The sequence below is a fragment of the Grammomys surdaster genome, unplaced genomic scaffold (assembly GCF_004785775.1).
Source record: "Grammomys surdaster isolate TR1022 unplaced genomic scaffold, NIH_TR_1.0 167, whole genome shotgun sequence".
NCBI lineage: Eukaryota > Metazoa > Chordata > Mammalia > Rodentia > Muridae > Grammomys > Grammomys surdaster.
This window is the reverse complement of record NW_021604615.1, coordinates 7,871,861-7,892,266: the sequence shown is the minus strand read 5'-3', so window position 1 is coordinate 7,892,266 and position 20,406 is coordinate 7,871,861. Positions and strand designations below refer to the sequence as shown.

The 20,406-nt window shown below is 50.2% G+C and overlaps 1 protein-coding gene across 3 annotated transcripts in view; it reads left to right on the top strand.

Annotated features, from left to right (window-relative positions):
* The first annotated feature begins 1,401 nt into the window (after nt 1-1,401).
* Nucleotides 1,402-20,406, top strand: part of Grtp1 (growth hormone regulated TBC protein 1) — a 23,515-nt gene continuing 4,510 nt past the window's right edge. The window contains exons 1-5 of one of the 3 annotated variants that reach the window (XM_028766362.1): nt 1,402-1,545; nt 1,832-1,983; nt 9,904-10,062; nt 12,861-12,985; nt 15,506-15,602. In XM_028766362.1, coding sequence (XP_028622195.1) covers nt 1,499-1,545; nt 1,832-1,983; nt 9,904-10,062; nt 12,861-12,985; nt 15,506-15,602 — 580 coding nt within the window. In that variant the 5' untranslated portion in view covers nt 1,402-1,498. The remainder of the gene's footprint in view (nt 1,546-1,831; nt 1,984-9,903; nt 10,063-12,860; nt 12,986-15,505; nt 15,603-20,406) is intronic. The other 2 variants (XM_028766364.1, XM_028766363.1) reach the window with 2 other exon arrangements.

Sequence of the window (20,406 nt, the reverse complement as noted above, 5' to 3'; positions counted from 1 at the left end):
TATGTATGTGTGTGTATGTGAGTGTGTATATGTGTGTATGTATGTGTGTGTGTGTATGTGTGTGTTAGGCACAGGTAGATCGCTCTGAGTTCAATACCAGCCTACTATGGTATTCATAGTGAGTTCCAGACCAACCAGAGCTACACAGTGAGACACTATCTCAAGATAAATAAATAAATGAGAATAAAAAGAATAAAATAAATAAAAAAATAAAAGAAAGACGGGGGCACCAAAACTTAGAGAATCCTTTTTCATTACAGTTTGGTTTTGGTCAAAGCAAGGAGAGGGGAAAGAAACAAACCAACCTCAGGTTCTCTGTCTTACAGTAGTCTCAAAGCAAAGGCCAGAGATTCTTATGTAAGAGAGAGAGAGAGAGAGAGAGAGAGAGAGAGAGAGAGAGAGAGAGGAAGAACCGGGTCCACCGGGGTGCCACCTGTATTCTTAGCACTGGGATCAGAATCATTTACACTAGGGTATACAAGCGTCCCAGTGGACCAGGCTAAATTCTGATTCCCGCCTCCCCGCTCCCCTCCACTTCCTGTTAGGTACTTCGAGCTTCTGACTAGTCCAAGTGAGTTCCCAAAGTCCAGCAGGGGGTCATTCCAACCACAGCCAGCAGAGCTCACGGACTTTTTCAGAAGACACTTTTAGAAGGTGGGTAGTACCTTCTAAACGCCGCAGAAAAGTGTTTCTGCAACGTCCCATCCGCCCCACCGCTGACCCCAGGGGCCAAAGGCGCCCAAACCCTATGCCTTACCTCAGCACGTTGAGAATTCATTAATTCAAAAATTTCTCCACAGGTTTCCAATGGCACCTCGCTAAGAAAGGTAGTCAACTGGCTTCCAAGCCCAAAGTCTGAAATCTCAAGAAACTGACAGCGACAAAGACCAGGAAAGAAGCTCCGCACGGAGGCACTGCGACCCTGGAGTAGCACACACAGCTTCTCCGGGCGAGGAGAAACGGTGAGGCGGCGACGACTCTTTCCAAGGCTAGACTTCAGGTTCCAAGGTTTGGAGAAGCGAGCACTCCTAGAGGGCGGCCCTCAAAACCGTATGCTCTCAGCCTTGAAATGCAAGGGAGCGAAGTGGGGGAAAAAAAAAAAGACTCCTTTTTCAGCATCGCAGCTGGAAGTCCGAAGTCCAATCGGCCAGGCACTGAGGCTTGAAGGATACTTAAAACCCCGCAAAGTGGATCCAGGTCTTGGCAAGGTCTCCATCTCGATGGATTTTCAAATCTCTAGTGCCAGGCTGCAGCAGGTGCACAGCCTGGTTCGGGTCCCTAGGCCCTCCCGTACCCCCGCACCGCCCCCACCCCATCCCTGCTCCGTCCACTCTACCCCGCCCCGCCCCCACTGGCTCCGCCCCTCGTCCCCGCCCCGCCCCGTCTCGGCCACGCCCCCGCCGGAAGCACTCGCGCGCCCCGGGGCCAGCGGCGCACCGGGGTCCGGCGCTCGGGGCTGCCCTGGTTCTGAGTCCCGCGGTCCCTGGCCCTTCTCCGCATGGATCCCGCGGAGCGCGCGCAGGCGGCGCGAGCTCGGGTGCCCAGGTGGGAGCGGAGGCTGCGCGCGCGGGGTGCTGGGCGACCTCCCCGGACTGGGTCTGAGCCGGTCGATGCAGCGCGGGGGACGCGCTCTGGTCCACGGAGAGCGAGGGGAATGAGGGAGTGGAGGGGATGGAGGAGGGGAGGGAGAGAGGAAGGGAAGGTGAACGGAAGATGGACAGAGGGGCGGACCGAGGGGTGTCGGGTGTCGGAGCTCCTGGACCCCAGCCGCTTCTCCATCTCCGCAGGCGCGGGAACTTGGTTCGGGGAAACAGGTTCTTTTTGTTTGTAGGATCGATCCGTATGGATTTGAAAGGCCCGAAGACTTTGATTATGTGGCTTATGAAGAATTCTTTTCCACGTACCTGGTGATACTCACTAAAAGGGCGATCAAATGGTCCAAACTTCTAAAGGGAAGCGGTGGTGTCCGAAAAAGCGTGACAGGTGAGAGGCCTGATGCTGGCTGGCATAGCAGCCGTTCAGACAAACAGGACTTTCCCCCAACGGCCAGAACCCCTGTGGCGCGACCCCCAGCGTGACCTCTGGACTGCAGGACTTCCCTGCAGTAGCTATTCCCCTGCAGTCATTACAGTCCCTAGGGCATGACTGCCCATCAGTAGAAGCCTGTACAGCTAAACCCAGGAGCATGACTCCCCCGCCCCCCAGTAGCGGGATCCCTCTATAATAGGACTCCTCAGCCACAGGCTGCCCACCAGCTGGAACTCCTAAAGCCAGACCATCACTACCCTGCGCATGAGCAAACACAAGCATTTCCATAGGAGCTGGACCCCTCTATAATTGAATCCCACCACCCCCAAGAGTGACTCCTGGGACACCATGAGACCCCTACTCAAGCACTGACTTGGAGGGTGTGTATGCGCCACAGAGCAGGCCAGGAGAGCTCCTCACCTGGTTGAATTTTCTCCATGGTCACCACGCCCTCTTAACTGAAGGTGGGCAAAGTCCACCCTTCCTGGGAAGCCTCGGAAGGCCTTGTATTCTGAGGGGATTTAGAACAGCACCTAGTCCTCAGAGATGAGTAGGGGTGGGGCACTCAGGGCGGGGTTCTGGTTATGTCCTTTTCTAGCAGGAGCTGCAATTGAGGGCTGGGTACCAGATGGATTTCCCGCTTCCAAGTCAGACAGGCTGTGTAGTCCAGTTCCCAGACAAACTTTCCTCTTTCTCTGAACAGGAACTGCAGTGCCTCTCCAAGCATTTTTTTTTCCTTCCCCTACACCATTTTTGATAGTCATTTGTTTTCTTGCTGGAACCAAAGGCCCCTCCCTGCTTGCAGGGCGTTTTGTTTATTTCTCTGTGGAATCCTGGGTACAGGGAACATTGCTTCGTTGAGATAATAGGGACTTAATATTTGCTGAAGGAGTGCATGAAGGTGTTTGCCAGGTGGCCAGGTAGACAGACCTGCAGTGTGACCACAGGGGGACTGGCTGCTCAACATTCATGATGACCCAAGCGTAAGGGTAGGGGCAAGTGTACAGGCAGAGAGGACCCAACCATCTCTGCGCTAAAGTGTTCCCAGCGAACACCTCTATCTTTCCCTTTGCATTTACTCTTCTCCATGGTAAAGCATGTTTCCAACACACACTACTTTCTTGTCTTTTAAGGTTACAACGTTTTATTTACACTTAATACATAATTCATGCCCATGAACATTTTAGTTAAATAGAAAGACACACAATGAAGCAAGCCTCTTCTCTCCCATCCCAGGCTCTAGTCTACCACAGAAGTAACCACTGGGGACTGCCTTAATGTGTCCCCCCACTTGGGGACTTTAGTCCAGGAAGTGACTCCTGTGGCTAGGAGGATCAGTAAGGCCAGATGGATGCCCTGGAATATGTAGGTCTGTGCAGGTCTCTTACACATGCCAGTCAACGTAAGTGAAGCCTTCAAGGCCCAGAGAGGCCTTGAACCTGTGACCCTCTGCAGCCACTAGACCTGGTTTGAAGTAGTCTTCTACCTACTTTAGCAGGTTTGCTTTGCTTTGGAACATTTGTCTCAACTCTCTGAAAGTTTAACTTGCTGGGCTGGAGACAGGGCTCGGAGATTAAGAAGCTCACTGCTTCCTGCTCTTCCAGAGGGACCTGAGGCCAATTTCCAGCACCTGCATGGGGTGGGTCACAGCCTCCTGTAACTCCAGCCTCCTGGGAATCCAGTGCCTCTGGCCTTTGTGGGCAACATAGTCACATGTAAACATGTGTGCGTGCATTCACACACACAGAGACATACACAGACATAAACACACACAGACATAAACATACATCACATGCCTTTAATCCCACCACTTGGGTATGTCTATATGAGTTTGAGGCCAGCCTGGTCTACATAGTAAGGACAGTCAGGGCTATATAGAGAGGGCCTGTCTCCTTGACTTTTTTTTTTCTCTTTTTTGACAGTGTCTCACTGTGCAGCCAGAGCTGACGCAGAATAGAACTCTCTATGTAGACCAGACTGAGTTCAAATTTACAGAGCTCCCCCTGCCTCCGTCTTCTGAGTGCTGACTGAAATTATGTATGCATGACACCATGCCAGGCCTGGCTAGAAATAAATCTCCAGAAAAAAAGTTTAACCTGTTTTAACCATCGTTTTAATATTCCTTTGGTTATGTAATATCCCTTAGGCTATAATGACGGTAGTAGGTATAATAGCTGTAAACAGATGTGTCTGGCTCCTGGCAGACCCTTGGCCTGATGGATGGAGACCCAGAGGCGGGGTGAGAGTTGTCCTGATGTCCTGGCAGGAAACAAGGCCTAGTCAGTAAGAGGTGTGGGGGTGCTGGGAGTCTATGCCAGCGGGGACACTGGCAGTAGAGTGTTTCTAGGACCTACGGTGCTGGCAAAGGCCGGTCAAGCATAAAACAGGAGTAGACAGGTTGTTCCCGAAATGGGAATTTCCTGACAGATATTCTAGGTTGACTGGACTGGAATCAGCAGGGGCCTAATCCCAGGAGAGAGATCACATGATCCAGGAAGATGCCTTCATATATGGGGGGTAGCAGCCAGGGCCTCAGTGTTAAACCCACTCTGGAGTTTCAGTGAGCACCCCTTAGTATCTGCTGATCTCTCCCCCCACTCCCCGTGTATGTGTGTGTGTGTGTCTGTCTGTCTGTCTGTATCCCACTTGGTTTTTTTGTTGTTGTTGTTTTTGTTTTTTTTTTTTTTTTCGAGACAGGGTTTCTCTGTGTAGCACTGGCTGTCCTGGAACTCACTCTGTAGATCAGGCTGGCCTCGAACTCAGAAATCCGCCTGCCTCTGCCTCCCGAGTGCTGGGATTAAAGGCGTGTGCCACCACCACCCGGCCCCACTTGTTTTTTGAGGCAATGTTTTGCCTATGCTATCCAGGCTAGCCTTCAACTTGAGATCCTTGTGTCTCAACTCCCGGATGAAGGCATTCTGTCTGTCTGTCTGTCTGTTCACCATGTGTAGCTTTCTGGTTTTGGTTGTGTTCTGCCTGTGGGAGTCAGTAGTGGACACAGGGCCACTTTTCCAAGTTCTGAATCTCACTGGTGAATTTTCCTGTTTGTTTGAGATATGATCCTAGCCCTAGGACTTGCTGTATAAACCAGGCTGGCCTCAAACTCACAGATATCCACCTGCCCCTGCCTCCCTAGTGCTGGGATTAAGGCGTGTGTCACCATGTCTTGGGGTTAGTAAAAAAAAAAAAAAAAAATTCAACAGATTGAGAAGGAGACTGGAGAACAGGCAGGGTGCAGGTCTCAGCAGCTGCCAGGAGATCAAAGAGAGGAAGAGAAACAGAGTTAGAAGAGGAGAAGCCAGGAGTCTGCAGGCAACTGGGTGGGGGTTGGGGTGGAGCTAAGGGACTGTAAGCACACATCCTATTAAGGGCTATCACACTTTTCTCTTTATCGTGTGGTGCTTCCTCTCATCATCTGGCTTTAGGCTGGTCTTCTTGGCCTTGTCTGTGAGGCAAGCACCTTCAGTATCAAAAAGGTGTTACCAACCGTAAGGAGCCACCAATTGTGCCAGGGGACATCAACATGATGGTAGTCTGTGTCCCAAAGACGTTTCTGATTCAGGGTTTCCCCTCTACCTGTATGAGAGAGGATGTTTTAGGCCATGGCTTCTGCCCTTGGTGTCAGAGGAGAGTGACATAGTTGTCTCAAATGGTCAGCCTGAGAAGCAGCCTCCACACAGGCTCTCTCTGCATCTGTGTTCTCCCTGGCCAGCATCCCCTGCCATCTGGATGTCTCCAGTTACCTGCAAATCTTGTTATCTGAGACGTCCCAGATGACAGCTGTAAGTCTCTTCTGATCGAAGCGGGTATGGTGAATATTGTTTTTCTGTCCCATGTGAAGCTCTACCTGGAGTCCCCAAGAATAGAGCATGTGTTTTCTGTCGCAGAGGGAGTCTGAACTCAGTCCTGCCTTTCTCTGTTTAGTGTTCTTGGTGCTGAGGACACGCAGCGGAGCCGTTTGCTTCTTTGTTCGCTAGTGGCTTAGTCACACACACCTGCACATTGTAAAAGCATTGTCAGGGCCAAATGCCTCAAACCTGGCTTTTCCTTGACTTGGTTGGATAGACAGACAGAAGTTAGTTTTCTCCAGGATTTAATGCCTGCCTCTGGGTGAACTCTGCCCTCAGAAGGAAGTCAGTTCTCCTGTGAGGGCAAGAAAGCTGTCTTTCTGGAGGAACAAAGTTTAGATATGATAAAGGTGGACTGGCGACTGTCCTCTGGGCCAGCAGGGAGTCCCAGGTCAGCCACTTCCTCAGCTAGGCTAAATAAAGAAACTGAGGCATGCTTGGGTGTGGGTGGGCTACGGAGCCATAGCAGAGCAGGTATCGGATTCGGGACCTGGTTTGTGGGACTGTTTTGTCCTCTGTTTAAACACAACAACAAAAACCTTCTATTACTAAGTGATTTTTGAAATTTACAGTGAAACTCACTGTTCTGGGAGTTCAGGTTTAGGATTTTAGACAAACAGCCAGAAAGTTAAAGTTCAAACCACAGCCAGGGTGACTTCCACCCCAGTTCTAAGGCAGAGACAGGAGGGTTGCTATAAGTTTGAAGCCAACCTGGTCAACACAGGGATCCTGTTCTAGGTCTAGAAGCTGATTCCAGGAGTCAAAGCCAAAAAAGACCCTGCGAGCATTTTTTTCCAAAGCGGCTGTGTGGTTTTGCACTATTGCCATGCCTGAGACTCCAGGGTCATTGGTGTTGCTTTCTTTAACCATTCTCTATTGGACAGATTGGTCCTTTTGTATCATTTTGTAGATCTTTCTTGTGCTCTCTTTATGTGGCTAGGGCGACACATCCAGGTCCTGAAAACACTGGAGAGGGGATGTGGCTGGTGAGATGGGGAGGGCAATATGGGGAGGGGAGGGGCGGGGAGGAAGCTGGCTGCTGAGATGGGGAGGGTAGAGAGGTGGCTGACAAGATGGCTCCACAGTTAGAATCCATAGTGCTTACAAAGTTTGGTTCCCAGCACCTGTGTCAGGCTGTTCTAACTGTAAAACTCCAGGTCCAGGAGATCCACCACCCTGGTGGGTACGCCCCTCCATACACATGAAAAATTAAAACAGTTTCATCACTTCAGAATTCTATGAACCTCTCCTTGCTGGTCCATCTCCAGGCCAGCTCTGAGTCAACCTTCCCAGGGTGCCAAGTAACTGCCCGGCTCAGCTTGGCTGCTGAGTCTGGTTTTTCCACTCGAGGCTCAGCTGGGGACTTGTGTGCCTCAGAGGCTCATTCCTTCTGCTGCTGAGGTGGTTCTCAATGTATCTGCTCATCACAGGCTTTTGTGTGAACACGGCTTTCAGGTTTTCTTAGTGGGATTGCTAGGTTATATTAAAGGCTTAACTGGTAAGATGGTTAATTGTCTAGCTTGTGATTGTCTAGAGTCTGATTCCTAGAATCAAAGGGGAAGGGGAGAGGAGCCAGAAAAGAAACGGCAAGCGTTTCCCAGAGTGGCTGAGCATTTCTGCATTCCTAGCACGCCCGAGGGCTCCAGTGTCTGCAGATTTTACATTGTTGATTTTTTTTTTTAACCATTCTTTATTTGGACAGACTACTCTTTTCGCATTGAATTTCCTTTGCCACTTTGGTCAAAAAGCAATTGGCTTTCTTTATATGAGCCTGCTTTTCTGAATTGCTTTAAAAAAGATTTAAAAAATTATGGGTGTTTTGCCTGCATGCATGTGGGTGCTGGTAATTGAACCCAGATTCTCTGGAAAAGCAACTAGTGCTCTTAAGTGTACAGCCAACTCTGTAGCCAGCTGTCTCCCCGATCTTTACTATGTACCGTGAAGTGAAGCCACTTACCATATTGTTTTGGTTACTGTGAGTTTATAGTCAGCATGGTGCGTGTCTGAAGGTTGAGGCAACACTGTGGAGCTGATTCTCTCTGTCCACCTTTATATGGATTTATGTGAATTCTGGGACCAAACTCAGGTTGCCAAGGGTTCAGTGCAAGGGCCTTTACCTGCTGAGCTGTCTTTCCAGCCCACGTGAAGTTATTTTTTTATGATTTGTCTGTTGAACATAGCTGATTCTCAGGTCTTATCTTCTCTCTCTCTCTTTCTCTCTCTTGTAAAGCTGGGAATTGAACCTAGGACCCCATGCATGGTAAGCAAATGCTGTACCATTAAGCTGTATTCTGAGCCCAGGTTTTCTCTTTCTTTCTTTTTTTTCATGACAGAGTTGGGTATGCCAACTCACCTCATGGCCAGGACACAGAGAAAGAGGAGGCAGAACCTCCAGTTACCAGAAGACCACATTAGGCACTGCCTTTAAAAGGTGCTACCTCCTGGTAACACTTCTCTGAGGACCACACCTTAGATAGAAGGAGGCCCAAGGTGGGGGGTGAGACAGTCAACATTTGAATTAAAGCACTCCCCCTAAAATTAGCTTCTTTTAAAAGTAATTTTTAATATTTAAAAATGTGTGTGGGTGTTTTTCCTGCATGTGTGTATGTACTTACCCCATGCATGCCTGGTGCCCTGGGACATCAGAAGAGGGCATCAGATCCCCAGGGACTGGAGTTATAGATGGTTGTGAGCTGCCACATGGCTGCTGTGAATTGGACACAGGGTCCCCTGTAAGAGCAGCAAGTGCTGTTAACCTACTGATCCATCTCTCCCACCCAAAGTAATGATTTCTTAAATAGTATAATGTCAAAGCAAAGCCGGGCGGTGGTGGCGCAAGCCTTTAATCCCAGCATTTGGGAGGCAGAGGCAGGCGGATTTCTGAGTTCAAGGCCAGCCTGGTCTACAGAGTGAGTTCCAGGACAGCCAAGGCTACACAGAGAAACCCTGTCTCGAAAAACCAAAAAAAAAAAAAAAAAAAAATGTCAAAGCAAAACAGCAAAGCTTTGACTATTTACTTGGAAGAAGCAAATATTGAAGATGCTATTAAGACAGCAGCAGCTCTGGGCCAAGGAGCAGCTGTGGAGAAGAGATGGGTGTGAGATGGAGGAGATACTTTGTGTCTCTTCACTCCTTCCGGCTCAAAGGCGAGACTAAACCTAAGTCATCAGACCTTTACCTACTTCCAACAAGAATATCCCTGTCAGATAAAGTGGTGATCACAGGGAGAGAGAAACTGAGACAGAGATACAGAATACTGAAACTGTGGTCCCTCTGGGTTCCTGGGTCAGCCAGATAGGCATCTTTGGCCTCCCTCAGACTTCTGTCCCTGTCACTATGTATCTTTGGCCTCCCTCAGGCTTCTGTCTCTGTCACTGTGTGTTGCATGGCTGTCAGACCTGGCCTGAGTCTCCTGCTTCTGGTCCTCCAGGTTAGGACCAGTGCCTGGTTGGTGTCTAAAGTCCCTGAGAACTGCTTCCCTGAAGCCCCTTCCTTTCTACCTGAAGTCCAACGGGCAGGAGAGACTCCGCATGTCTGCCTACTTTCCAACTGAGGTTTTAAATCTTGTTTTTATCTCTTCTGGTTCTGTGCATAGGATCCAGAGCCTTGTATAAGCCAAACACATTCTATTCCACTGGGCCACACCCCAGTTGGACAAGTGTTCTTTGGTCCTGCACTGGGTCTAACCAGCATGGTGGGCAGAGTGGCCATCTAGGGCCAAGAGTCAGCCTGGACAGAGTCTTCAGTCCTCAGAGTTGAGGGTATGTAGCTTTTGGGGACGGTGACAGAGAGGATGAAGGTGATCACGCAGCCCTAGTCTGTCTCTACTCTGGGTAGACGACAGTGCAGTAGAGGAGAGTGGTTAGGGTATGTACCGGTTATGTTCCATTTCAGAAGCCCTATGGACGCTTTCTATCTGGGCAGCGTTAGGAAGCTTCCGCTTCTCCCTGGATTGGTGAAGAAGGAAGATGAGTGTCCTCCTCATCCCCTGGGCTCTGAGCTCAACCTCAGTCTCTCTGGGTTTCAGTGAAGCGCTATGTCCGGAAAGGAATCCCACTGGAGCACCGGGCCCGTGTGTGGATGGCCGTGAGCGGAGCCCAGGCCCAGATGGACCAGAACCCTGGATACTATCATCGACTCCTTGAGGGAGAGAGTAGCTCCAGCCTGGAGGAAGCCATCAGGACAGGTAGGGGCCTGTGCTCAGAGCCTTGTGCCGTGTAGCTTGGGTGGGGAGGGTGGTGTAGGGTTCTTCCAGGAGCAGAGATCTACCGTTGCTCAGGTCTTTCCCAGTGAAGAAGTCTGCCTTAACTAAAGATGCACCTACAGATGCTAAGTTTTGAGGGGAATCAAGACTAAAGTGTTCACAAGTAGAAGAGCAGACTTTTATTTTATTTTATTTTGATTTTTCGAGACAGGGTTTCTCTGTGTAGCCTTGGCTGTCCTGATATTCACTCTGTAGACCAGGCTGGCCTCGAACTCAGAAATCCTCCTGCCTCTGCCTCCCAAGTGCTGGGATTAAAGGCGTGCACCACCACGGCCCAGCAGACATTTTTTTTTATTGGATGTTTTATTTACATTTCATATGTTAGCCCCTTACCCCATTCCCCCCACCCCTGCTCAGGAACCCCCTATCCCCTCACCCCTCCTCCTGTTTCTCTGTGGATGATGTGCCCCCCACATCCCCTCCCACCTCCCTACCCTCAAATTCCCACCCACTGGGGCATCCAGCCTTCATGAGACCTAGGATCTCTCCTCCCACCTATGCCCGGCAGGGCCCTCCACCCTTACATATACAGCTGGAGCCATGTGTCCCTCCCTAAGTGCTCCCAGGCTGATGGTTTAGACCCTGGGAGCTCTGGTTGGTTGGTATTGTTGCTCTCCTCATGGGGCCGTAAACCCTTTCAGCTCCTACAGTCTTCACTCTAACTCCTCCATTGGGAACCCCATGATCAGTTCACAGCTAGCCATTGAAGGACAGACATTTGTGTGACTACTAGCTCATGAGGAAAGGAACCCCTGAAAACTTTGGTCAACAATACCAGTGTAAACAGTGTGCCGGAGTTTTATAGTTACCTAGCAGAGAACAGAAGGTGAGGGATGGGGCTTGTCCCTGCCATGGCGGGACCATTCCACAGCCTCCACTGCCCTCCTGAGTTTTAGTTCATGTGGCGTGAGGCAGTCTGTGGGGTTGTGGAATCCAGTGAGGTCCTCAGGTAGCCTTCCTTGTGTGTTTTACATACAATTGACTATTGCTGTTTGTTTGGATGATGATTTTAAAGGTTCTGTTTAGTGCCTTTTTAGAAAGAAAAAAAAACGTATTGTGGGGAAATATACATGTTGTAATTTACCTTTTATTCCCCAAACTGAAACTGTCCCATTAAACACTAACGTTGTCTTACATTCCAGCCCTGGTATGTGGCATTCTCCATTTCTCTCAGACTGTAGATTCTGTGGGACATGTGTAATCTCCATCACATAGCCATTTTTAAATTATATGTTTATTTTTTAGATACGGTGTCACGTGTAATCCTGGGGCTGGCCTAGAACTTACTATGTAGACCAGGCTGGCCTCAGCTTACAATCCACCAGTCAAAGAGGTGCAAACCCTGGACCTGGCTTGTTTTAGAGGTTTCATTTTATTGTTTGATTGTGTGTTTGCGTGTATATATTGAAGACAGAGAGCCAAGGACAGTTTGTGGGAACTGCTTCTCTTTCCGTTACGTGGGTACGAAGGATAGCACTCAGGCTTGGTGGCAAGTACCTTTGCTTTTTCTTAGAATGGCCTCCCAGACTGGCCTGGACCTCCATATGTAACCATAGATGACCTGTCACTACCTCCTGAGTGCTGGGATTACAGACAGATGCCACTGTGCCTGGAGAGCAAACCCAGGGCTTTCCACATGCAGTGAAGCACTGCCATCTGAGCCGTATCCCTGGCTTCTGTTTTGAGTATCTCGATAAACCATCTGAGAGGAAGGACCACATGGTGGGCTAGCCATGTCCACAGAACCGCAGACAGGGCCACAAGCCTCATCCACACCCGGCATTGCCTAGGCCATAGAAAGACAACGTTGTGGCCGAGGGTGGATTCACCATGTGGGGTGAACTCTGCCTTGCCCTCTAGTCTGAAGTCGCAAGCCGCTGCTGCTATTCCCGTGACCGGTCTGCATCGCGGAATGTTTACAGTTCCAGCAGAGATGTTTTGGGTCTGGGAGGTTATGGAAGGTGAAGGGCTAACAGAGCAGGAAGGGGTGGGGTAGGGAAGCCTTAGCACAAAACCCGGCAGCATGAGTTTACTTAATTCTTGGTGTTGCTTTATCTCTGAAGAGAATCTTGGCCCTTTCTCCTTCCTATGTACTGGGCAGTTTTTGTTTCAGTTCTCTTGAAACTGCGGTGCACGGTGTAGCCCAGGCTAGCCCTGAACTCAGCAGGCATCCTGCCTTAGCCTCAAGAGTATTGCAGTTACAGGTGTGAGCCACCAAACCTAGCATTTTGTTGTTGTTTGTTGACACCGAGTTTCATTATGTAGCACTGGCTGGCCTATTATGTAGACCAGGTTGGCCTTGAACTCATAGAAAATCTGACTGCTTCTGTTTCTAGAGTACTGGGATTAAGGATCAGAGGGGTGTGCTCCATGGCAGCCCCAGTCTTATTTATTTGATCTTTGGAATCTGGAAGCTTTCTTCCATGCTGACAGGGTGACTGGAAGTGTCCATCGGAGAGACCTAGCTCCAGGAAGCTACCCACTATTCCCAGTTCTGAAAGAACACCGGGTGCCATCACTGCTCTTCTTCCTGGTTGCAGCATGCTTTCCCCTGAGCTGCCCAGGCTCAGGTGTGCAGTACACTTGAGCTGGTGCCTAGGCTTCTCTGGGGTGACTCGGGGCTGGCCAGGTGGTACCGTTTTAGAAACCCGACGGTGGAATCTGGACACCTTGGTAGATGCAGAGACGCTTCATGCTGCTGCTGGTGAATTTCTGTGTAGACTTGAACCGGACATTCCCTGACAACGTGATGTTCCGGAAGACGGCAGATCCTTGTCTCCAGAAGACCCTGTACAACGTGCTCCTGGCGTATGGGCTACACAACCAAGACGTGGGGTACTGCCAGGTGAGCCCTCGGAGCCTGAGAACTGCCATGTTTTAGGGGGGACATTTTGCACTCACAAGTCCATAGCAGTGACATTTAGGGGGGGACATTTGGCCCCCCACAGGTCCACAGCAATGATACTTTGCAGGTACATGATTTATTCCAGGCTCATGAGATCTGGGTAGGGATACCTTCCTCATGCTTAGCTTGCATTGTATCCCTGCTAGAAAAGCAGAGGACACCTGTTGGACGACTTTGTTGGGAGTGGGAATTGGGAAGAGTGGGAATGACGTTGAGTGGGCACAGAAGAGAAGGAGGTCGGAGCCTGAAGTACGCTGTGCAGGCTTCCTGTGGGTGTGGAGACGCATTACGGTACTGGCCTCTCTTGTGGTTCTGGATGCCTGGTGTAATGGATCCCACCTGTAAATTTTGGTTTTGTTTGGATTGCCGGTTGGGGAGTGTGCTGGGGCCAGTGAACTTGCAAACATCATGGCTTAACCTAGAATGATACTGAAAATGTGAGACTTGGGTCTGGGTGGGTCTACTGTTAGGGCCACCTCCTCTACAGCTGCTAAGGATGATGCTTCCTACTTCCTGTCCAGGCCTCACCCCAGAATCTGACATTCCTGGGATTGTCGTCTCCGGATTTGCCCTGCTTGTTGTCTGTGTCCTAGCTCTTCTTTCCTGTAAGGGCACACATCATCTAAGTGAAGGACTCTATTCCAAAGGGAACTCATTTTAGCTAGTGACACCTACACAGACCTGTCTCCAAATGACGCCACACTGAGGCAGAAGACTTGTGGCTTTGAGGACACAGTCCTGCCCGTAACATGGGGAAGTCAGAAAGTGTTTGCAAATGGCCATGCAGTCTCTTTTGATGAGGATGGACTTCACACTGGTGAAGCACCACCATTCTCATGCAGCCATCTTCCCAGGAGCTGTCACCCTCATGAGCTCATGATGCAGGAGCATAGAGCTGTCACCGGCCTCTGCCCTGCCATGGCGCCTTGGTCTGTGCACGTTCCTTTTGCCTCTTCTCTTTTCTCAGTGCTGGGCACAGAAGCAGGGATCTTTTGCGTGCTTGAGAAGTTCTCTACACTGAGCTTCATCCAGCCTTTGTGGACGAGACATGACTGGATGTGGTCATGAGGACAGGCATGCTTCTGCAGAGACCAGAGGCTGACATCAAGGGTCTCACCCTAGAGATAATTCCCCACCTCATTTTGAAGACATTGGCCTCTGAGCTCACTGAACCTGCTGCTTGCTGACTTAGGGGGATTTAAGCCAGCAGGTCCTGGAGTAATCTTCCTGTCACCGCCTCCCTAGTACTGAGATCAGCACCTGCTCCGGTGCTGGCTTCTGCATATGGGCACTGAGGATCAAAATGCAGTTGTGGGACAAACGCTTTGCTAGGGCCATCTCCCCAGCCCCTGCGCATCTTAACTTGTGCACTGAGTCTCCTTCTTGAGGATGTTCTGGGTGGAGAACAGGTGTGGAGACTCTGTGCCTGGCAGCGGGCCTTGCCTCTCGGTATGTGTATGCTTGTTTTAGAAAGTATGGACAAGAGGAAGGGAGACAGGGTTGTGCAAAGCTTTATCCTCCCAGAGTGACAGGAAATCACACGCCTAGGTCCCCATCGTAAGCTCCGAGGGCCATGGCCTCTGCCCGACTTTGTGCCAGTACTGGGCACCCTGGCAGCATCTGTCCATTAGGGAGAGAATCCTCTTGGCACACCACTCCTCCAGGCAGGACCACGTTCCCCACTGATACTTACTGTTTGTCCTTTTGGGGGACTGAGGATTGAACATGCAGAACACATGTTTCCCCTTGAGCTATCCCATAGTCCTCATTTTTAATTTTTTTTTTTTAAATTTTGCATCAGAGTCTCAGTAAGTTGCCCAGGCTGGCTTTGAACTCGTGGTCCTTCTACCTTAGTTTCTGAAAAAGCTAGGGGGTTACAGGACTATGTCACTAGGCCTGGCTGCTGTTTGCTGCTGTTACAGACATGGTTACTGTTTCCCCTCTGCAAGGCCTCGGTGCTGGTCAGACTGGTGACTTAGGAGTCAGGCAGCACTGACTGACTATGCCACAGGCCAGTATTAGGAGGACAACACCTTCGGTTTCATATTCTGAGTGGCAGCCGACGTTCTTCAGGCTGAATGCCCTCATTTTGGCTGAGAACTAGCTTTGGGTCTCTACTGTGCTAGGCAAAGACAGGTTTAGAGTAGCAGTTCTCAACCTGTGGGCCACAACCCATTCATGGGGATCGAATATCAGATATCCTGTGTATCACATACTTATGTTTGGATTTAAAACAGTAGCAGTTACAGTTATGACGCAGCAATGAAGTAGCTTTATGGTTGGGGATTAGCACAACATGAGGAACTGTGTTAAAGGCTCTCGGCCTTAGGAGGGCTGAGAACCGCTGGTCTAGAGCGTCACAAGTTTCCAGGAAGGGCAAAAGAACAGAACCCGCTGTGAAGCTGAGACACTGCGGTTTGTTTATATCTTGGTGAAATTTGTTTTGCATTCTGATTTCAGGGAATGAACTTCATAGCTGGATATCTGATCCTTATCACTAAGAACGAAGAGGAGTCTTTTTGGCTCTTGGACGCTCTTGTTGGAAGAATACTACCTGGTAGGTTGAAAGTTCTCCCGCCCCGCCCCACCCTGCCCTTCCCCACCCTGCCCTGCTCTGCCCTGCCCTGCCCTGCCTTTGTTGTCTTTGAAAAGATCTGGCTGGCCAAGTCTGGATGGAGTGAAATGGTTGGGGTATAACTCAGGGATAGAGCACTTTCTGGCTTGGGGTTTAAGCTAACACTGGAAAGAGAAAAGGAGAAAAAAAAATGGAGTGAAAACCCTAGCTTTGTGGAAGCTGATGTTAAGGAGAATTGGGTTTCTGTGCTCTCCACTTAGGGTGTGGTCTTGCCTTTGGCCATGTGTCCCCAGTGGTCCCTTCCCTGTATAGTCACTTGATCACATGAGCCACACACACAATCCAAACGTATTACTGAGCTCGTTAGAACTCAGCACGTTATTGCCAAGGGTTGCTGCTTTGTAAGTGGGAAGTCATTCTCAAACCAGTGTGTCTTCTTCATTAATAGAGAGTAGTCACCAGTTGTAGACTGTGTGGACCCTAAGCTGCAGTGAGGGCCCTGGGAAGAGCCAGTGCTATCCTAAGAGAGGTGACCTGGGACAGAGGGTTTCCTGTCTGTCCAGTCCTATGCGTGGCCCCTCAGAAGGGTATTGAGAACATGTGTCGGGGTCTGGCCTTGAGCCTGGGCTGTTTTATTCCTGGTTCTTGCTGAACTTCAAATATAGCCTCACTTCAACCTAAGTCATATGTTCATATTGGTCAAGCCCATTTCCCAGATAAGGACACTGGAGGTCCAGGGGATGGGTCAGCTCAAGGCTGATGTCCTGCTGTCTTTTCCGAGTCTGGGTTCCGTACCCTGACAGGACTATGAGGTACGTGAGGTACCAGCCTTGCTGAGACCTGTGGTAGGGAGATGCAGGTGGACTACGACCTACCAGATAGAAAGCAAGCTCACCTTGCTGCTGCCGTTAGTCTGTGAGGCACAGAGGCAGAGATGTGGGCTGGCTGGTTTTACATCATTTTGACACAAGCTAGAGTCATTTTGGGTAGAGGGAACCTCAACTGAGAAAATGCCCCGAAGGCAAGCGTGCGATATGTTTTCTTGATTGATGACATCATTGTGGGTGGTACCACCCCTGGGCTGGTGGTCCTGGGTTCTATAGGAAAACAGGCTGAGCAAACTACCAGGAGCAATCCAGTAAGCAGCACCCCTCCATGGCCTCTGTATTAGCTCCTGCCTCTAGGTTCCTGCCCTGTGTGAATTCCTGTCCGGACTTCCTTTGATGATGGACTGTGACATAGAAGTATACGGTGAATTAACCCTTCCTTCCCCCCATTGCTTTTGGTTATGGTGTCTGGATGCCACAGCCTAGCCGGATGTGTGGAAGCTGGTAGGAGGCAGGGCATGGAGACACATGGCTTTAATCTCATCACTCAGGAGGCAGAGGCAAGCTCTGTGAGTTCGAGTCCAACCTGGTCTATATAGCAAGTTCCAGTCCATCCTAGGCAACACAGTTAGACCCTGTCTCAAAAACAAAAAAAAGCCCATACTAGCAGTTTTGGTTAAGGATGCAGTGAGGAAGGTAGGTCCTGGTGTGGAGACAGGTGTGTGTGGTCCGTAGAGGTGACAGGATTAGTATCTGGATTGTGTAAAGAATGTAGCTTCCTGGGAGGAGTCTGGAAGGCCCTTGTAGTATGGAGAGGCGTGCTCACAAAGTACTGTGTCATCAGGTTTTTTTCAGCCCTCCTGGGGCCTGCCATCAAGGTCCAATTAAAAATGGTGGACGTGCCATGGTCTCTTCAGGGAGGAAGAACCGAGATGTGAGAGATTCACTGGCCACCTGACTAGCCCAGGGCTGCCCCAATCCTACCCTCAGACCTCTGACTGAGGCTGGGTCTAGCCTCAGCCCTCCCCCCTCTGCCTCCTTGGAGTTGTTCCTGTTATTCAGCAGCTGAAGTTGACTGAGGACTTTTCTGTTTTGAGACAGTTTCACTATGTATCCCAGGCTGTCCTGGAACTTGCTACGTAGACCAGGCTGGCCTCAGCTCACAGAGCTCCTCAGGTGTAGACCATCCTGTCTGGATGTCGACTGAGCACTCTGCTTTTTCTGCTATCTCTTCTCACCGCAGTGTCCCAGAACGTGGGGCTCTTACGTCATGGTAGGCTTGCAGGGCCTGAGTCTGCCTCGTCCCCATGCTGCTGCTCGTCTGTCCGTCCATCCATCATGATGACGGCTCAGATGGGAGTTTCATGTCACAATGTGGATGGACACTGATGCCAGGCTGATAGCCTCTCTGGGGTGGAGAATTCCCGTGTCTGCCTAGAGGGCTCACCCACCATTGGCTACAGGCCTCCTCTTCACGTTGGCGCCCTCCCATCTCTTAATGAATGGATTCCTGCGTGCCAAGTAAACAGTTTGACCTGTTTTCCCCTGAAATGCAGGGAGATTAGGTTGCTAAGTGCTGGTCACACAAACACCTCTGCTCAAGCCAGGCACAGCCGTGATGCTAAGGGGCTCCCTGTGGTCTCTGCAGGCCACAGGTCCTAGTGCAGGAGGGCTGGCCCGAGGCTCCAGTGTCTGCTGGTCTCGGCGGAGTCTAAGCAGATGCTCTCTTTCCCGGTGGCTTTCTGATGGCTGTGGGTTGGCTCGTGCACCACATGGGTTTGGTTCTGGGTCAGGAGTGTCCTTTGAGAATTAGAGTTCGTGAGTCTTGCTCTTCCTCTGAAGCCAGGCAGCAAAAATAATCTGAGCAAGATCATCCCGTCTTCCTCCTCCAGCCGTGGCAGCTCAGAAAGGGGATTCTAGTACTGTGCTGTGACCGCATATTGGGGCACCCTCATTCTGGAAGGAGGATTTGGGGTTTCATCTCCCCACCAGGAACATGTGTTTCATTTTCCAGTTAATTTTTCAGTACTTATTTTGCCTTTAACAGTCTCTCACTATAATCAATGGGTTTAGGAATTAGGAGTTTTTGTATATTTAAACATGAAAATACAATTTTTATTTTCTGATGTGCATGGGTTTTTGCTTGCATGCATATCTTTGTACCACATGCATGCCCGGTGCCGTCGGAGACCAGGAAAGAGTATGGGATTCCCTGAGACCAGAGTTACAGACTCTGGCCACCACGTGGGTGCTGGGAATTGAACCCAGGTCCTCTGGAAGAGCAGTCAGTGCTCTTAAGAGCCATCTCTCTAGCACTTATTTACTTTTTTGAGACAGACGTAGCTTTGTTGTCCTGGAACTCTCTTTGTAGACCAGGCCGGCTCAAAATCACAGAGGTCGTAGAAATCCACCTGCCTCTGCCTCCAAAGTGCTGGGATTAAAGGCATGCCCCACACCTAACTTATTTATGTAGTCTGGCTTTGAACTTGCTATGTATTAGAAGATGACCTTGAACCTCTGACCCTCCTCTCACATCCAGTGCCAGAGTATAGTCATGAATAATGCACTCATCTTCTTCCTCCTCCTCCTCCTCCTCTTCTCCCCCCCTTCTCCTTCATAATCATCATCAACACCACCACCATCACCTTCTTACTCCTTTTCCTCTTTTATTTATAAAACAGAAAACCATGGTACACTAATTATACACCAAAGTGTTTTATCCATGAAGGGAGTGGAAGACAGGCACTGTGTCACAGGGGAGCAGTCCACACAGATTCAACATCCGAGTGAAACAGTCTACTGCCACAGGGTTCCAAGATGGCCTATCTCAAGAACAAAAACAAACAAAAGTAGGAAGGGAGGCAGGAAGGAAGGAAGGAAGGAAGGAAGGAAGGAAGGAAGGAAGGAAGGAAGGAAGGAACTACAGAACCCCAGCTGCCTCTGCCTCTTGAGTACTGGGATTAAAGGCGTGTGCCTCCTCCACTACCACCATCCAGTTCTTTGTTTTCATTTATGCTGCTTGCAGGGAGGGCAGCTGAGCTGGCCTCCACAGGGGTTTATAACAAAAGGTGAAGGCTCACTTGTTCCAAGCAGAGGCTATCTCTGACAGCAAATATGGGCTCCTGCATACTGGTGCTAATGATAAGTGCTTTTTGACAGGTTCTTTATCTGTAATCAGAAGCCAACAGGCAGAGTCTCGGAATGCTTGCCACAGAGTGCATACATCGTCACTGTGGAGACCATGAGGAGTGATGAGTATCAAAGTTAGAACTTGGAAGCATCTGCCTTGTCCTGAGGCAGGCAGGGTGCTGTGGCTGAGCCTGGGTGTGTGGCTGTAAGCGAAGGACTAGACATCCTGGGGCTCCGGCTGAGCATGGCTCTGACCCAGTCGATGCACACTGGTCATACCTAACGTCCAAGGGCGGTACTGCCGTGGTGTGGCTTCCACAGGAGACTGGCAGGAACGTGGAGGTGTGGCGGGTTAATGCAGTTCTCCCCCTGGAGACCGGCTCAGCTCCATGGAGTTCGGAGCATGAGTTTAACATTTCTATTTTTGGAAGCTGGCCTAAGCTTCCAAGCAGGGCCAAGGTCATGAAATGCTCCTCTGCAAATCTCCTCTGTCCCCGCTCGGCTCCTGTCCCTCTGCTGAGCCAGTGACAGAGCTGGGGATGGCCCTGGCTGTCTCTGCACATGACCCTTCCAGCTAAACAAGATGTGCACAGTTAGGGAGGAGAGCCAGGCATGTAATCCTAGTGTGTAATCCCTGTATTCAAGAGGTTAAGGCAAGAGAGTCGCAATGTGTAGGTCATCCTGGGGTCTCAGAGAACTGCCAACACCCAGAAACACCCGAATAAGCAAACAATGAAAACAAGGAGAATGGTGGAAAGGTTCCCTCCAAGAGGCAGACTCAAAGCAAGTGTGCAAGAGGACAGCTTTCTTTTTTCCCCCTCCCTCCCTCC